Below are 15,954 nucleotides of genomic sequence, written 5' to 3'. Positions count from 1 at the left end.
GGATTGGCCATGTGTCAGGCTTTTGGCGTGAGGCCAAGCCAGGAGTGTGTGCTGTCTGCAGGCCTGTGTCCTGCTCAGGGTTGCATTCTCCTGCTTCCAGGGCAGCTCCATCCCTACCCTGGGAATACCATCTCCAAACACCAGGCTGTACGTCAGTCCACAGCTGCAGGCAGTGCCAAGGGTCATCATCCTCAGCATGACCTAATTGCCGTCACTGCCACAGTTCAGGGGGCTCACAGGACAGTCAGTGCATTTTGGAAAACTACTGGTTAGTGTTTAAGTGTGCGGCCAAAATGCACTGTGCTATGATGAGAATGGGAAGAACAAGATGCTGTCCCAAGCACCAAAGCACCGCTCGTGTAGTGAGGAGGTACCCGACTCCACAGGGATTGTTCAGGAAACTCGATGTATGGGCAGTTAATGTTCTCGTTCCGTAAGCCTGCTTATGACATTGGTTGAGAACCCCCAGAGTTTGCCATGAGAGGGGTCAACTTTGCCAAACAAATTGATACAAACAGGAGAGGAATTCATTGGTGGCAGCTTGTGTGAACCTTGGTGCAGGCTCATTAGATTTCCCTAGAACCATGCTCTCTGCCTCCACAGACCTCTCCAGTACTTGGAGCCATCTTCTGCCTTTACTGATTTTTTCCTACCAGGGAAAACCTCAGGCCTTTGATCTTGATACTTGAAAGGAGCCTCTGAGTCCCAGTGGTCATGCCAGAAATGAGGAAATGAAATGGCAGTATTAATGGAAACCAAAACCCAACCTGTGCTATTGGGTAAGATATTTTGCTTTGGAGGTGAGTCTGTTGGAAAATTACTGCCTGCATGCAGTGACTGTGGGTCTAGGGCAGTACAGGAGCAGTATAAAAACAGGTCCTTCCCTTCACTCTCTCATTCACTCCTCTCACCTCCATCTCCTCAGGAACAAGGTGAGTATGAAGCTCTCCTTCCTTCCCCTCATCCTCCTCTCCTTCCTCTAGTTTTCTCAGTTCATTCCTGCTTCTTTGTCTTATGCTTGGCAATGGGTCCTGGGAGACGGAAGGGGTCAGACAGTGTTGCATGAAGAGAGGATAGGGCATTGCTGAATTAAGCTATGGGTTCTGCAGGGATATCCCTGTGCTTTGTTTCTTTTGGAAGGGAATTCTGGGATGAAAGGAAGTAGAAACATGTTGGTCTCTCTACACAGCCTCCAGCTCTCACCTCCAACTTGGCTTGGCTTGTCTCCCTTGTAGTGCAGAGACAGGCTGCTCCTCGCCAACCTCTTCTGCTCTGCTTTCCCTGCCCTCTCTCCCAGGTGCAGCTCCAGCCACAAGACATGTCCTGCTACAACCCGTGCCTGCCCTGCCAGCCTTCTGGCCCAACCCCACTGGCCAACAGCTGCAATGAGCCCTGTGTCCAGCAGTGCCAGGATTCCAGAGTTTTCATCCAACCGTCCCCCGTGGTGGTGACCCTACCTGGCCCCATCCTCAGCTCCTTCCCGCAGAACACCGCCGTGGGATCCTCCACCTCCGCTGCCGTTGGCAGCATCCTCAGCTCTCAGGGAGTGCCCATCAACTCCGGGGGCTTTGGTCTCTCTGGCTTGGGCAGCGGCATCTGTGGCACGAGGAGGTGTTTCCCCTGCTAAAGTTGCTGTTGATGGTCCTGGGGAAGTCCTCAAGGGACACACAAGATGAGACCAGACTGGGGATGTAGCATCAGGTTGTTGTTTTCAGAGGGGCTGAGCAACCCCAACACCCCTTGCAAAAGGACAAGGCCAGCCTGTTCTCTCAGAAAGCACAGCCCATGCCATCTTTCTCATCCTTCAGTGTCCCCTCCCCCTCTTGTGTCCTTGTTCTCTTGTGTTCCCCTGGCCTGTGAGCCCCACAAAGCCTGTCTAGGGAGGATCTGCTGGCCCTGCTCCCCCTGTAAGGCAGGCAGCAGGACACCTGCCTGGATGTTTGCCAGAAGCATGGATCTCAGAATCTCATCTCCACTGGTGCTCCTTGGACTAGGATCTACATTCATAACAACATCGTTTCTATCTTTGACTCATTAAAGTTCTGCTGTATCCCAGTCCAAGCTTCTGTGTCATCCTTTTCCCTGCAGACACTATCCCAAGATGCCCATGGAGAGAAATGGTCCTCATGGTGATTGTGGGAAGGGGTTGTCGTGGATGGTTGGGCAATGACTTTTTTGGGCAGTCTTTTCAAAGCAAGTGTTCTTCAAAGGATAGTCGAGCATCGATCATCTGCTGCAAGGTGGTGGGGGACTGTGTTTGCATCACTTGTTATTTCTGTGGGGTTTTTTTCTCATTATTTCCTTCTCCTCTTAGAGATCCCTGATCTTGACCCAAGGGTATTTTTCTCTCTTGCTTTTCCATATCTCCTCCCATCCCATTGGGACAGTGGATTGAGAGATCAGTTAGCGGATGCTTAGTGCTGATCAGGTTCCACACACCACACAGACCAACACGGAGTGCATGTCGTCCTCATCTTGCTCCTTCCTGTTCTGTGCCCAGGGCTTCCTGGGAATGTTTCTGGAGGGAGGGAGCAGGGAGAGGCACTGGCAGGAGAAGAGGCAGCGGGTGCAGGCTGAGTGTCTCCAAGGGCTGTCCAGAATGTCTCTAAAGCAGCGTGGTGAGCAGCAGCAAAGGCTGCAGAGAGGCTTGCAGATGAGGAAAGAAGCTGCTCAACTGCTGTGGGACACAGCTGGACAAGGTGACGCATGTCCAGACAGAGCCAGCTCTTTCCCCCCCTGAATCGCCCATCCCATTGCAGTCTGTTCCAATACTCGCCACCCCTTTCCGTTCTAAATTTTTCCTTGTATCCAATCTAAAGCTCCCCTGGAGCACCTTGAGGCCATTTCCTCTTATCACAGTATCACAGTGTCACAGTATGTTTGGGATTGGAAGGGACCTCAAAAGATCATCTAGCCCAATCCCCCTGCTGGAGCAGGAACGCCTAGGTGAGGTCGCACAGGAACATGTCCAGGCGGGTTTTGAATGTCTCCAGAGAAGGAGACTCCACAACCTCCCTGGGCAGCCTGTTCCAGTGCTCTGTCACCCTCACTGAGAAGAAGTTTTTTCTCAAATTTAAGCGGAACCTCTTGTGTTCCAGCTTGATCCCATTACCCCTTGTCCTATCATTGTTTGCCACCGAGAAGAGCCTGGCTCCATCCTCATGGCACTCACCCTTTATATATTTATAAACATAATAAGGTCCCCCCTTAGTCTCCTCTTCTCCAAACTAAAGAGACCCAGCTCCCTCTCCCTCAGCCTTTCTTCATAAGGGAGGTGCTCCACTCCCTTAATCATCTTGGTTGCCCTACGCTGGACTCTCTCCAGCAGTTCCCTGTCCTTCTGGAACTGAGGGGCACAACACTGGACACAATATTCCAGATGTGGTCTCACCAGGGCAGAGTGGAGAGGAAGGAGGACCTCTCTTGATCTACTAACCACCCCCCTTCTAATACACCCCAGGATGCAATTGGCCTTCCTGGCCACAAGGGCACAGTGCTGGCTCATGGGCATCCTGTTGTCCAACTGGACCCCCAGGTCCCTTTCCCCTACACTGCTCTCTAATACGTAATTTCCCAACCTATACTGGAACCTGGGGTGGTTCCTGCCCAGATGCAGGACTCTACACTTTCCCTTGTTAAATTTCATTAGGTTACTCCCCGCCTAACTCTCCAGCCTGTCCAGGTCCCGCTGGATGGCAGCACAGCCTTCTGGCGTGTCAGCCACCCCTCCCAGCTTAGTGTCATCAGCAAACTTGCTGATAGTACACTCTATTCCCTCATCTAAATCATTAATGAAGATATTGAATAATATAGGCCCCAGTACTGACCCCTGAGGCACTCCACTAGATACTGGCCTCCAACTAGATTCCGCACCATTGACTACCACTCTCTGGCTTCTCTCCTTAAGCCAGTTTGCAACCCACCTCACTACTCTATTGTCTAGACCACACCTCCTCAACTTAGCTGTGGGGATGCTGTGGGAGACTGTGTCAAAGGCTTTACTGAAGTCAAGGTAGACCACATCCACCGCTCTGCCATCATCCATCCACCTTGTTACATTCTCATAAAAGGCTATGAGGTTGGTCAAGCATGACTTACTCATGGGAAAGCCATGCTGACTGCACCTAATAACCCTCTTATCCTTGATATGCCTTGAGATGGCACCAAGGCTAAGCTGTTCCATTACTCTTATGCTATCACTTCCTACTTGGGTGAACAGACCAACACCCTTCATGCTACAGCCTGTTTTCAGGCAGTTGCAGAGAGTGAGGTGGTCTCCCCTCAGCTTCCTCTTCTACAGGCTGAAGCCCCCAGGTCTCTCAGACACTCCCATCACACTTGTGCTCCAGCCCATTGCCAGCTCTGTTCCCTTCCCTGAACTCACTCCTGCATCTCAAGGGCTTTCTTGTCATGAGGGGCCTAAAAATGAACAGAAGATGAGAAGTATGACCTCAGCTTTGCCCAGCACAGGGGGACAGTCACTGCCCTGGTTCTGCTGGCTGCACCAGTGCTGATACACGCCAGGATGCTCTTGGCACTTTTGGCCACCTGGGAAAACAGCTGTTCAGCAGCTGTCAACTAATACCTGTCATCCTTTTCTATTGGATGTCTTTCCAACCACTCTTCCCCAAGACTAGTGTTCATTTTGGTTGTTGTGACATAAGCACAGGACTCAGCACTTGGCCTTGTTGAACCTCATACAATGGCCTCAGCCCAATGATCCAGCTGGACCAGATTCCTCTGTATGGCCTTCCTACTCTCCAGCAGTCAAACATTCCCACACAACTTGCTGTCATCTGCAAAGTTACTGAGGGTGCACTTGATCTCCTCATCCAGACCATTGATAAAAAGATTAAACAGAACTGGCCCCAGTACTTATCCCTGGGGAACACCAGTCACGACTGGCCGTCAACTGGATTTGATTATATTCAGCACAACTTGTTTTCCCTGGCCAACCAGCCAGCTCACTAATCACCAAAGAGTAGACCCATCCAAGCCATGACCGGCCACTTTCTCCAGGAGAATGCTGTGGGAAACAGTGTCAAAGGCTTTAATAAGTCCAGCTAAACATTTTCCACAGCCTTTCCCTCATCCACTGAGTAGAATGGCTGGCTGCTACCAAGCCAGCATCCAATCAGGGCTCTAGGTAGACACGTATCATCATGCTATCTGTGTCCTACAAGAGTTCAGCTGCCCCCCTTCCTCAGCTGAAAGCCTTTCTGCAGCCTTTGCTGCTGCTCACCGTGGTGCTTTGGAGAGCTCTTGGACAGCGCTTTGAGACAGTTTAGCCCACACCTGCTGCCCCTGTTCCTGCCCATGCCTCTCCCTGCCTCCTGCTCCCCAAAAACTTTTCCAGGAACTGGTGGGGCTGCTGCCCTCCCAGAGCCTCCCACAGCCCCAGGCTTCCCAGCCACCATCAGCAGTGGCCACTTGCCCCTGCCGTAGCTTGTACACCAAGGCCAAGAGAAGAACGTCTGGGCAGAGACTCATCAAAGCTGGGTCTGATGGCCAGAGGTTCTGAAGGAGTCACAGATGCCCTCCAAGCCTGCAAGTGATAGTACCCAAAGGGGTCCCACTGCACTGTGTCTCACTGTCCTGGTTTTGTTAAATACAAGTTTCTCTTTTAGTGAATTTTCCTTTCAGCTAAAGTCTTCATACTCACTGCACTTTTCTGAAAGCTAGATACATGTTTTGGTAGACATAGCATTGGAATGCAAGGTTTCTGGTAAGGACACACATCCCGCGAGAGGGGAAAGCAGCGAACTGAACAGGTGACCAAAAACTCCCCAACTATTACATCCCATTCATGTGATACTTCATATAAAAGTGGGAGATCATGAGGATCTCGTCCCTTTTCCCTATGGCCGACATTAGGAGAGGACCTTGTGAGTCGTCCCTGCGAACTGAGGCCTAGTGATAGACTGAATCCAGTTCCAGTTGGCAGCAGAGTCCAGTCCAGGACTTCCAGGTGCCAGCCCTACACCTGCCAGAGCAGTTGCCAGGATTTTCAAGATTGGTTTTGTATATTTTGTATTATTTTCTCTGTTTTATTAGTAGCATTAGTAAAACATTCTTAATTTGTTTCCAACTCTCCCTCTCTTGGCTCCTTCTTTGCTTTCCAGTCGCCTGTACTTAGTGGGAAAGGTGGGGGTGGGCTAAAGGGGGAAAAGAGGCAGGGAGAGCGGGTTAACAAAACATCTGCCATGGTTTATTGTTACCTTGCAATCAAACCTTGACACCTACCCTCCCCTCCTTATGTGAATGCTGAAGCTTCTCATGTGCTGCACTCACCCCTCACTTTCCCAGGGCAACGCTTTCTTCACTCCTAGTGCTGCTGTGTCCACAGAAGAGGCAGTAAACAACCATTCTTAGCATGGCTTGACCTTGTCTGGCTACCAGTTGATGGAGACACATTGATCACATACATGGGCATGTGACAACATCCACCCTGCCTTTTCATGAGGTTGCTGAAAAAGTATTTGTGGTTTTTTGCATTGTTGAAATTTGCCATTTGATATTGGAATGCATTCTTAAATGTGGTTATGTTATATATAATTGTAATGCATTTTTCTCAAGTTTGGTTTTTGTTTTTTTTTTTTTTTTTTTTGCTACTGACTTATTACTTGCTGTTTATTTTAGACTATGGAAATTATATTTGGCAAAAATCAAACTCAAGTGATTTTCTTTTTCAGATTGAAAATGGGTCATAAAGAAGCGGAGAAAATTTCCAACATCAACCGCACATTTGGACCAGGAACTGATAAGAAACGTACAGTACAGCGGTGGTTCAAGAAGTTTTGCAAAGGACGCAAGAGCTTTGAAGATGAGGAGCATAGTGGCCACCATTGAAAGCTGACAACAACCAACCGAGAGCAATTATCATAGCTGATCCTCTTACAACTACCTGAAAAGCTGCCAAAGAACTCGACATCAACCATTCTATGGTCATTCAACATTTAAAGCAAGTAAGTGGGTGCCTCATGAGCTGACCAAAAATTTAAAAAATTCTCCTTTTGAAGTGTCACCTTCTTTTATGCTATGCAACAATGAACCGTTTCTCGATTGGATTGAGATGTGCAATAAAATGCAAGTACCTACAAAGCACTTCGCAAAGTCAAACTGACACCAAAAAAAGGCCATGGTCACTGTTTAGTCATCAGCTGCCAGTCTGATCCACTCTAGCTTTCCAAATCTTGGTGAAACTATTAGATCTGAGAGGTGTGCTTAGCAAATCAATGAGATACACCAAAAACTGCAATGCCTGCAACCGGCATTGGTCAACAGAAAGGGCCCAATTCTTCTCCACAGCAACGCCCGATCACATGTGACACAACCAAGGCTTCAGAAGTTGAGCAAATTTGCCTGCATAGTTTTGCCTCATCCACCGTATTCACCTGACCACTTACCAAACAATTACCATTTCTTCAAACATCTTGAAAACACCAGCAGGATGCAGTAAATGCATTTCAAGCATTCATTGAATCCCAAAGCATGGATTTTTATGCTACAGGAATAATCAAACATTTCTCATTGGCAAAAATGTGTTGAGTGCAATGATTCCTATTTTGAAAAAGAACAATGCGCATGAGCCTGGTTATAATGCTTTAAAATTCATGGTCCAGAAATGCAATTACTTTTGCACCAACATAATATTCCCAAGAAAAATATCCCCTGTGCAGGTCCATTGACTTTGTTTCTTTTTATGGCAAATCCTTCCTTCAGAAGAATCAGTATTCTTTTTTAGCCCTTCTCTAAACCTTTTTCTCCTTTCTTATCGTGCATCAGGTAGTAGCTAGACTGCAACTAAACTAACAGCACTCTTGCATAAGCCCCATGAGCATGCCGAGAAGCAGCTGTCTTCTCCCTCAGTTTTCATACGCAGGCTTCCACCTTAAAGGTGGACTCACATCCCCACTTCCTCAGTCCCCCTTCTGATCATGCAGGAAGAACCAGAGAGGGCCACGCAGCATGGTCTTGGGGGTCCATTCCCCACTGACTGAGGTGGGAGAGGACTGGCTCCCTGGGATGCCCCTCATACCTGTAGTGCTAGACTCCGGGGACAAGGACGGAGAGAGAATTTCTTCACAGTTTGAGAGATGGGAAGATTCTCCCTGTACAGTTAGTGTATCCAAATCTGGGCAATAAGTTTTTGCCAACCTTTTAAAATATTCCCCTGGTGCCCTTTGGAATAGCTTTTTCACATGGCCTGTGGTGAGGGATTTCAGCTCTTGGCCTTCCTTAAACTTCCAGTTCCTGACTGTTGGCTCTGCTCTCCCCACAACAGACTTGCCAAGCAGTAATCCACTCACCCGGCTGGTGCCTGTAATCTTTACACATCTAAAACACCTCTGGGGGTCAGGGACCAGGTACTCTCTGTTTCTTCAGTGATATCTCTCACTTCTTCCTCCCATTTCTTTGCTGAAGATCCAGCTTCCCCATAAGACTCTTCCTCCTTGGCACTCCCTTAGGAATCAATGATAAGGACGCCTTCATCTCGTTGTCCACTGTGACTTTTACACTACTGGGGCGATCAATGCAGGTGCTATTTGGGTCCCTATCTCAACCACAGCGTCCTCACATGTGGTTTTGGTCTTTGCCTCAAATGCTATCTTCTCAGATGTAGGTTGAATGCCTGGCTCAAACATGGCACTCTCAGAAGCGATTTGGGTCCCTGTCTTTACCATGGTCATCTGAGAGCACTGAATTGTGGCTCAACGGGCTCAGGTCAACGCATAGTACAGTGCTAAAAGCACCTGGTTTTCAAGCAACTGCCAAACAAGGACTGGCCAACTCAAGGCATGTTTCACTGTTGCCACACCCAAAAGTTTTCTTCTCTTACACCAGCATGACACCAGACTCTACAACCACCACATTAAGCAAACACTGTTAATTCATAGCAGTAAACACCTCACTTAAGGGTGAGCAAGGACCTCAGGGGCATACACAACAAAACACGCCCCATGAGTCCTTCTGGGAAGAGGAAGGTGAATTCCCTCATCCTCTCCACTAGACAGCTCCCCCAACACTATAAGGGCCCCAATGCCAGGACAAAGCCCAGGGCATCTGGTTCTATTAACACGTTCCCAGCCTTAGCAAAATCTGGAGATAAACTATGCAGCAAGCAAACTGCCTGCGCTACACAGAGGCCTGTGAATTGGTAATTGGTACAGATATAGCCTGCTCTATTAAAACTGCTATTGTCTAGAACATCCCAGTGAACATCAGAAAGACTGGGGTGAGGTGACCTTGACTGGTCACCAGGTGCGCTCCAAGTTGCTTTATCACTACCAAATCCCCAGCAAGACAGAGAGAAAATAAGATTACTGAGTTGTAGGTTGAGATACATGCAGTTTAAAGAAGAAAGGCAGAAGCCATGTGCAGAAGCAAAGAAAAGCAAAAAATTTTCTTCTCTGCTTTCCATCAGGAGGTGTTTTTCAGCCAATTCCTGCAAAGCAGGGCCAGAACACGCTTTGGAAAATGAATGGACAAATATTAAATGGCCGCTCCACCTCCTCCTTATTTGTCTTAGATTTTTTGCTGAGCACAATGTTATATGGTATGGAATGTCCCTTTGGTCACTCTGAGTCAGCTGTCCTGCAGATGTCCTGCCTCTGCCCCCTCCCAAACTCTTGCCTATCCTCAGACTGTTGGCCTTTGAGAGTGTGGTTGGAGAGACCACCTTGCTGCTGTGCAAGCACTGCTCAGAAAAAGCCAAAACACAGATGTGCTGCCATCAGAATCACTCTAGGTGCAGCAGCAAAGCACAGATCTGTGAAGGTTGCTATGGGGAAACCATAGTAACCATGGCATTACCGTCCGGAAGACGACCTTCCTGAGCATCATCGTTCTACTTGGGCACCTAAGAAAATCCTCTGCAGGGGAAAGGATGACACAGAGACATGGTCTGGGATGCAGCAGAACTTTAATGGTGGAAAAAGAAGAAAAACAAGTCACTCTGAGTGGAGATCCCGGAGCAAGGAGTACCAGGTGCACAAAGGTGTCTGTTCCCTGCAGCTGCGAGAAACACCCAGGCAGGTGTCCATCTGCCCGTCCCACAGAGGGAGCAGGGCCAGCAGGTCCTCCCTAGGCTGGCTTAGTGGGGCTCACAGTCCAGGGGAGCACAAGAGAACAAGGACACAAGAGGAAAAGGGGACACTGGAAGAGGAAAAAGGCAGCATGGGCTGTACTTTCTGAGAGACCAGGCTGGTCCTGTCCTTTTGCCAAGGGTGCTGAGGTTGCTCAGACCCTCTGAAACCAACAACCTGATGCTACGTCCCCAGGCTGGTACCATTTTCTGTGTCCCTGGGGTCCTTCCCCAGAGCCATCAGCAGCAGCTTTAGCAGGGGAAACGCCTCCTTGTGCCGCAGATGCCGCTGCCCAAGCCAGAGAGACCAAAGCCCCCAGAGTTGATGGGCACTCCCTGAGAGCTGAGGATGCTGCCAACGGCAGCGGAGGTGGAGGATCCCACGGCGGTGTTCTGCGGGAAGGAGCTGAGGATGGGGCCGGGCAGGGTCACCACCACAGGGGACGGCTGGATGAAGACTCTGGAGTCCTGGCACTGCTGGACACAGGGCTCATTGCAGCTGTTGGCCAGTGGGGTTGGGCCAGAGGACTGGCAGGGCAGGCAGGGGTTGTAGCAGGACATGTCTTCTGGCTGGTAGTTCACCTGGGAGAGAGGGCAGGGGAAAACAAAGTACAAGGGATGATGAAGAGCAGGTTTTCTCCCCACCATGGTGGAAATCACAAGCTGGAGAATAGAGCTAGAGGCTGTGTAGGAAGGTCTGCGGGTGCTTGACCTTTACCTTAGCCCAAAAGAACCCTGTCAACAGTGACCAAACCGAGGGACATCCCTTCCTAGCCCACAGCTCAGGAGACACCTAAACAAGCCCAGCCTCTGTCCTTGCCTCACCTTTGGTTCCCTTCCCTTGCCCATGTCAATCAGTTCTTTGACCCAGTGTAGGATAAAGGAGTCTGTAAGCTGGAGATAGGAGATGTAAGCATTGCCCACAGTCTTCACCTTCCACTCAACCCAAAAGATCCCTGTGAAAAGCAACCAAGCCCAGGGAGGTTGCCACCTAGATGATAGCTCAGCTTGGCCGAGCTCCAGTCTGTTTATATGTCACATCGTCTGCTCGTTGCCCTCTCCTGTGGTAAGTAGCCCCATGACACAGCATAAGACAGAGAGTTTGCATTGAAATCCTGGAGGTAAGATAAGGAGCAGGAGAAAGAGCTTCAGACTCACCTTGTTCCCAAAGAGGTGGAGGCGAGAGGAGTGGATGAGAGAGTGAGGAGAAGGACCCGCTTTTATACTGCTCCTGCACCGCCCCAGGCACCCAGTCACTGCACGTGGCAGTAATTTTCCAGCAGGCTCACCTCCAAAGCAAAATATCCTACCTAACTGAACTGGTTGCATTTGAGTTTTCATCAATGATGCCATTTAACTTCCTCATTTCTGACGTGCTTATTCTACCACACAAGTCCTTTCATGTGGTGGGATTACGGTCCGAGTATATCCTGGGCAGTGTCTTGTCGGTGCAGGAGAAGATGACCCCCAAGTTCTGCAGGGGTCCATTGCTGGCGGGGGATGTTGTCTTGGGGTGGTGAATTGTTTGCAACTCCCTTTGCAGAAAGAGGCCCAGCTCTGGCCTGTGATGCACATGTCTGTAGAGCACACATTGTCTCCACTTCGTTAAGGATGTTCCACTTGCTTTTCTCTCCTCCCTCTCTTTGTGCATGTTTCAATGATCACTGGCCATTGTATCTGCCGGTAGACAGTCTGTGCCAATGATTTCTTCTGTCTTCCTCTTGATGCCCTTTGCTCTGGGGACATCATTTGCCAGGTTGTCTGAGTGCGCAGGGTTGGGGTTAGGAAAGGCAAAGCCCACATGGCATTGAACCAGACAAATCATGTGGAGGGCAAGAAGAAGGTGTTCTTCCAGGTATTCAGCAGCAAAAGGGAGGCTTGTGCAAAGGCTGAATGGAGCAGCTTCAACAGGGACAGGGGTTATAGGAAAGGCAGAGGTACTGCAAGGGTTCTTGCCATTGGTATGTACTTATAGGATTTGTGACCTAAAGGTCCAGCTCTTGAACACAGACACATCTGGACTCTACTGATTCCTATCCAGTGAAGAAACTAGAGGTAATAGGCACCTGTTGCAAAATGAGATATTCTATAGACACATCAGATGATACTTTGTTATTGTGAGAGTCATCACGCACTGCCTGGTGTTGTCACCAAGAGGCTATGGCTTCTGCATCTTTGTAGGTATACAGAGTTTGACAGGACTTGGCCCTGAGCATCCTCCAAAGGCTGACTATGCTTTGAGTAGTGCTAGTTGGACAAGATGATCTCCTGAAATCCCTTCCAATCTCAAGCATTCTGTGATTCTGTCATGGGCAAAAGACAGGTGATGCATGGCTGCCTCTAAGAGGGAGGAAGTGGTTGCGAACATTGGAATCAAGGGGCGGCTTAGTTAACACACCAGAGAAACTGAGAATTCAAGACCTGATGGCAGGGTGGAAGGTAGAGTCAAGTCCCTGGACCTCAGCCTAATGACGCAACTGGTAGGGAGGATGCCATGAGATCAGCTGTCAAGTGCAAAAGAGCTTAGAAATCCTGGCAACACCTTAAACAGCTCATGGTTCAAGAGCAGGAAAGGTCAAGCCCAACACTCAAGAAAACAGTAGAGAAGTTGAGAGTGGAAGGGAATGGACAGAAAGCTCTCATGTTTCTGGCCACAGAAGATGGGTTGTGATGAGAAGGTCTCCTGAATTCTCAGCAGAGGGAAAGAGAGGTTTGCAGAAAACAACTCCCCTCGGGCAGGGACTCATCCCTGGGTCCTAAGCACTATGTCTTCTCCCAGGCACTAGGGCTTAAGCGCGCATCCTTTCCCATAGCCCAGTAACATTCTCAGGCTGGAGAAAAACCCAACATCACCAAGAACACAAGGAAACTCCCTTAATTTCCCCAGCATGTAACTCTCAGAACTCTCAGGATCCTGTAGTGCCATGTCCCTGAGGATGCTCAGGGTGGGGATGTGCTCAGAAGGGCCCAGGGTACAAAACCAGGTCTCAGACCACATCAAAGAGGCAATGCACTAACCCTGCCTTGAAGACATGAAGGCAGCTGGGATGCAGCCCAGGAGGCCAAGGGAGTGCCTTCAACAGGCAAGATTCCTGGCTTCCTGACTCTCCATACCCTTAGCGAGTCACACTCTTAATTTTGGATTGGCCATGTGTCAGGCTTTTGGCGTGAGGCCAAGCCAGGAGTGTGTGCTGTCTGCAGGCCTGTGTCCTGCTCAGGGTTGCATTCTCCTGCTTCCAGGGCAGCTCCATCCCTACCCTGGGAATACCATCTCCAAACACCAGGCTGTACGTCAGTCCACAGCTGCAGGCAGTGCCAAGGGTCATCATCCTCAGCATGACCTAATTGCCGTCACTGCCACAGTTCAGGGGGCTCACAGGACAGTCAGTGCATTTTGGAAAACTACTGGTTAGTGTTTAAGTGTGCGGCCAAAATGCACTGTGCTATGATGAGAATGGGAAGAACAAGATGCTGTCCCAAGCACCAAAGCACCGCTCGTGTAGTGAGGAGGTACCCGACTCCACAGGGATTGTTCAGGAAACTCGATGTATGGGCAGTTAATGTTCTCGTTCCGTAAGCCTGCTTATGACATTGGTTGAGAACCCCCAGAGTTTGCCATGAGAGGGGTCAACTTTGCCAAACAAATTGATACAAACAGGAGAGGAATTCATTGGTGGCAGCTTGTGTGAACCTTGGTGCAGGCTCATTAGATTTCCCTAGAACCATGCTCTCTGCCTCCACAGACCTCTCCAGTACTTGGAGCCATCTTCTGCCTTTACTGATTTTTTCCTACCAGGGAAAACCTCAGGCCTTTGATCTTGATACTTGAAAGGAGCCTCTGAGTCCCAGTGGTCATGCCAGAAATGAGGAAATGAAATGGCAGTATTAATGGAAACCAAAACCCAACCTGTGCTATTGGGTAAGATATTTTGCTTTGGAGGTGAGTCTGTTGGAAAATTACTGCCTGCATGCAGTGACTGTGGGTCTAGGGCAGTACAGGAGCAGTATAAAAACAGGTCCTTCCCTTCACTCTCTCATTCACTCCTCTCACCTCCATCTCCTCAGGAACAAGGTGAGTATGAAGCTCTCCTTCCTTCCCCTCATCCTCCTCTCCTTCCTCTAGTTTTCTCAGTTCATTCCTGCTTCTTTGTCTTATGCTTGGCAATGGGTCCTGGGAGACGGAAGGGGTCAGACAGTGTTGCATGAAGAGAGGATAGGGCATTGCTGAATTAAGCTATGGGTTCTGCAGGGATATCCCTGTGCTTTGTTTCTTTTGGAAGGGAATTCTGGGATGAAAGGAAGTAGAAACATGTTGGTCTCTCTACACAGCCTCCAGCTCTCACCTCCAACTTGGCTTGGCTTGTCTCCCTTGTAGTGCAGAGACAGGCTGCTCCTCGCCAACCTCTTCTGCTCTGCTTTCCCTGCCCTCTCTTCCAGGTGCAGCTCCAGCCACAAGACATGTCCTGCTACAACCCGTGCCTGCCCTGCCAGCCTTCTGGCCCAACCCCACTGGCCAACAGCTGCAATGAGCCCTGTGTCCAGCAGTGCCAGGATTCCAGAGTTTTCATCCAACCGTCCCCCGTGGTGGTGACCCTACCCGGCCCCATCCTCAGCTCCTTCCCGCAGAACACCGCCGTGGGATCCTCCACCTCCGCTGCCGTTGGCAGCATCCTCAGCTCTCAGGGAGTGCCCATCAACTCCGGGGGCTTTGGTCTCTCTGGCTTGGGCAGCGGCATCTGTGGCACAAGGAGGTGTTTCCCCTGCTAAAGTTGCTGTTGATGGTCCTGGGGAAGTCCTCAAGGGACACACAAGATGAGACCAGACTGGGGATGTAGCATCAGGTTGTTGGTTTCAGAGGGGCTGAGCAACCCCAACACCCCTTGCAAAAGGACAAGGCCAGCCTGTTCTCTCAGAAAGCACAGCCCATGCCATCTTTCCAATCCTTCAGTGTCCCCTCTCCCTCTTGTGTCCTTGTTCTCTTGTGTTCCCCTGGCCTGTGAGCCCCACAAAGCCTGTCTAGGGAGGATCTGCTGGCCCTGCTCCCCCTGTAAGGCAGGCAGCAGGACACCTGCCTGGATGTTTGCCAGAAGCATGGATCTCAGAATCTCATCTCCACTGGTGCTCCTTGGACTAGGATCTACACTCATAACAACATCGTTTCCATCTTTGACTCATTAAAGTTCTGCTGTATCCCAGTCCAAGCTTCTGTGTCATCCTTTACCTGCAGACACTATCCCAAGATGCCCATGGAGAGAAATGGTCCTCATGGTGATTGTGGGAAGGGGTTGTCGTGGATGGTTGGACAATGACTTTTTTGGGCAGTCTTTTCAAAGTAGGTGTTCTTCAAAGGATAGTCGAGCATCGATCATCTGCTGCAAGGTGGTGGGGGACTGTGTTTGCATCACTTGTTATTTCTGTGGGGTTTTTTTCCCATTATTTCCTTCTCCTCTTATTGATCCCTGATCTTGACCCAAGGGTATTTTTCTCTCTTGCTTTTCCATATCTCCTCCCATCCCATTGGGACAGTGGATTGAGAGATCAGTTAGCGGATGCTTAGTGCTGATCAGGTTCCACACACCACACAGACCAACACGGAGTGCATGTCGTCCTCATCTTGCTCCTTCCTGTTCTGTGCCCAGGGCTTCCTGGGAATGTTTCTGGAGGGAGGGAGCAGGGAGAGGCACTGGCAGGAGAAGAGGCAGCGGGTGCAGGCTGAGTGTCTCCAAGGGCTGTCCAGAATGTCTCTAAAGCAGCGTGGTGAGCAGCAGCAAAGGCTGCAGAGAGGCTTGCAGATGAGGAAAGAAGCTGCTCAACTGCTGTGGGACACAGCTGGACAAGGTGACGCATGTCCAGACAGAGCCAGCTCTTTC

At 49.8% G+C, this 15,954-nt stretch overlaps 4 protein-coding genes across 4 annotated transcripts in view; 3 read left to right on the top strand and 1 right to left on the bottom strand.

The window, feature by feature from the left end:
- The window catches only part of LOC102089960 (feather keratin 1), a 136,255-nt gene that overhangs the window by 25,677 nt on the left and 94,624 nt on the right, over window positions 1-15,954 (top strand). The gene's annotated exons all lie outside the window — the stretch shown is intronic.
- Window positions 828-2,055, top strand: LOC135576190 (feather keratin 1-like). The gene is made up of 2 exons (XM_065039912.1): window positions 828-932; window positions 1,298-2,055. The coding sequence occupies exon 2, from the start codon at window positions 1,319-1,321 to the stop codon at window positions 1,625-1,627; it is 309 nt and encodes a 102-aa protein (XP_064895984.1). The 5' UTR covers window positions 828-932; window positions 1,298-1,318; the 3' UTR covers window positions 1,628-2,055.
- Window positions 10,337-10,933, bottom strand: LOC135576109 (feather keratin 1-like). The gene is made up of 2 exons (XM_065039476.1): window positions 10,910-10,933; window positions 10,337-10,666 (listed from the first exon to the last, which is right to left on the bottom strand). Exons 1-2 carry the CDS (start codon window positions 10,931-10,933, stop codon window positions 10,337-10,339), a joined length of 354 nt encoding a protein of 117 aa, XP_064895548.1.
- On the top strand, window positions 14,052-15,279 carry LOC135576189 (feather keratin 1-like). The gene is made up of 2 exons (XM_065039911.1): window positions 14,052-14,156; window positions 14,522-15,279. The coding sequence occupies exon 2, from the start codon at window positions 14,543-14,545 to the stop codon at window positions 14,849-14,851; it is 309 nt and encodes a 102-aa protein (XP_064895983.1). The 5' UTR covers window positions 14,052-14,156; window positions 14,522-14,542; the 3' UTR covers window positions 14,852-15,279.

The sequence above is a fragment of the Columba livia genome, chromosome 23 (assembly GCF_036013475.1).
Source record: "Columba livia isolate bColLiv1 breed racing homer chromosome 23, bColLiv1.pat.W.v2, whole genome shotgun sequence".
Classification (NCBI taxonomy): Eukaryota; Metazoa; Chordata; class Aves; order Columbiformes; family Columbidae; genus Columba; species Columba livia.
This window is presented reverse-complemented; position numbering and strand designations above follow the sequence as displayed.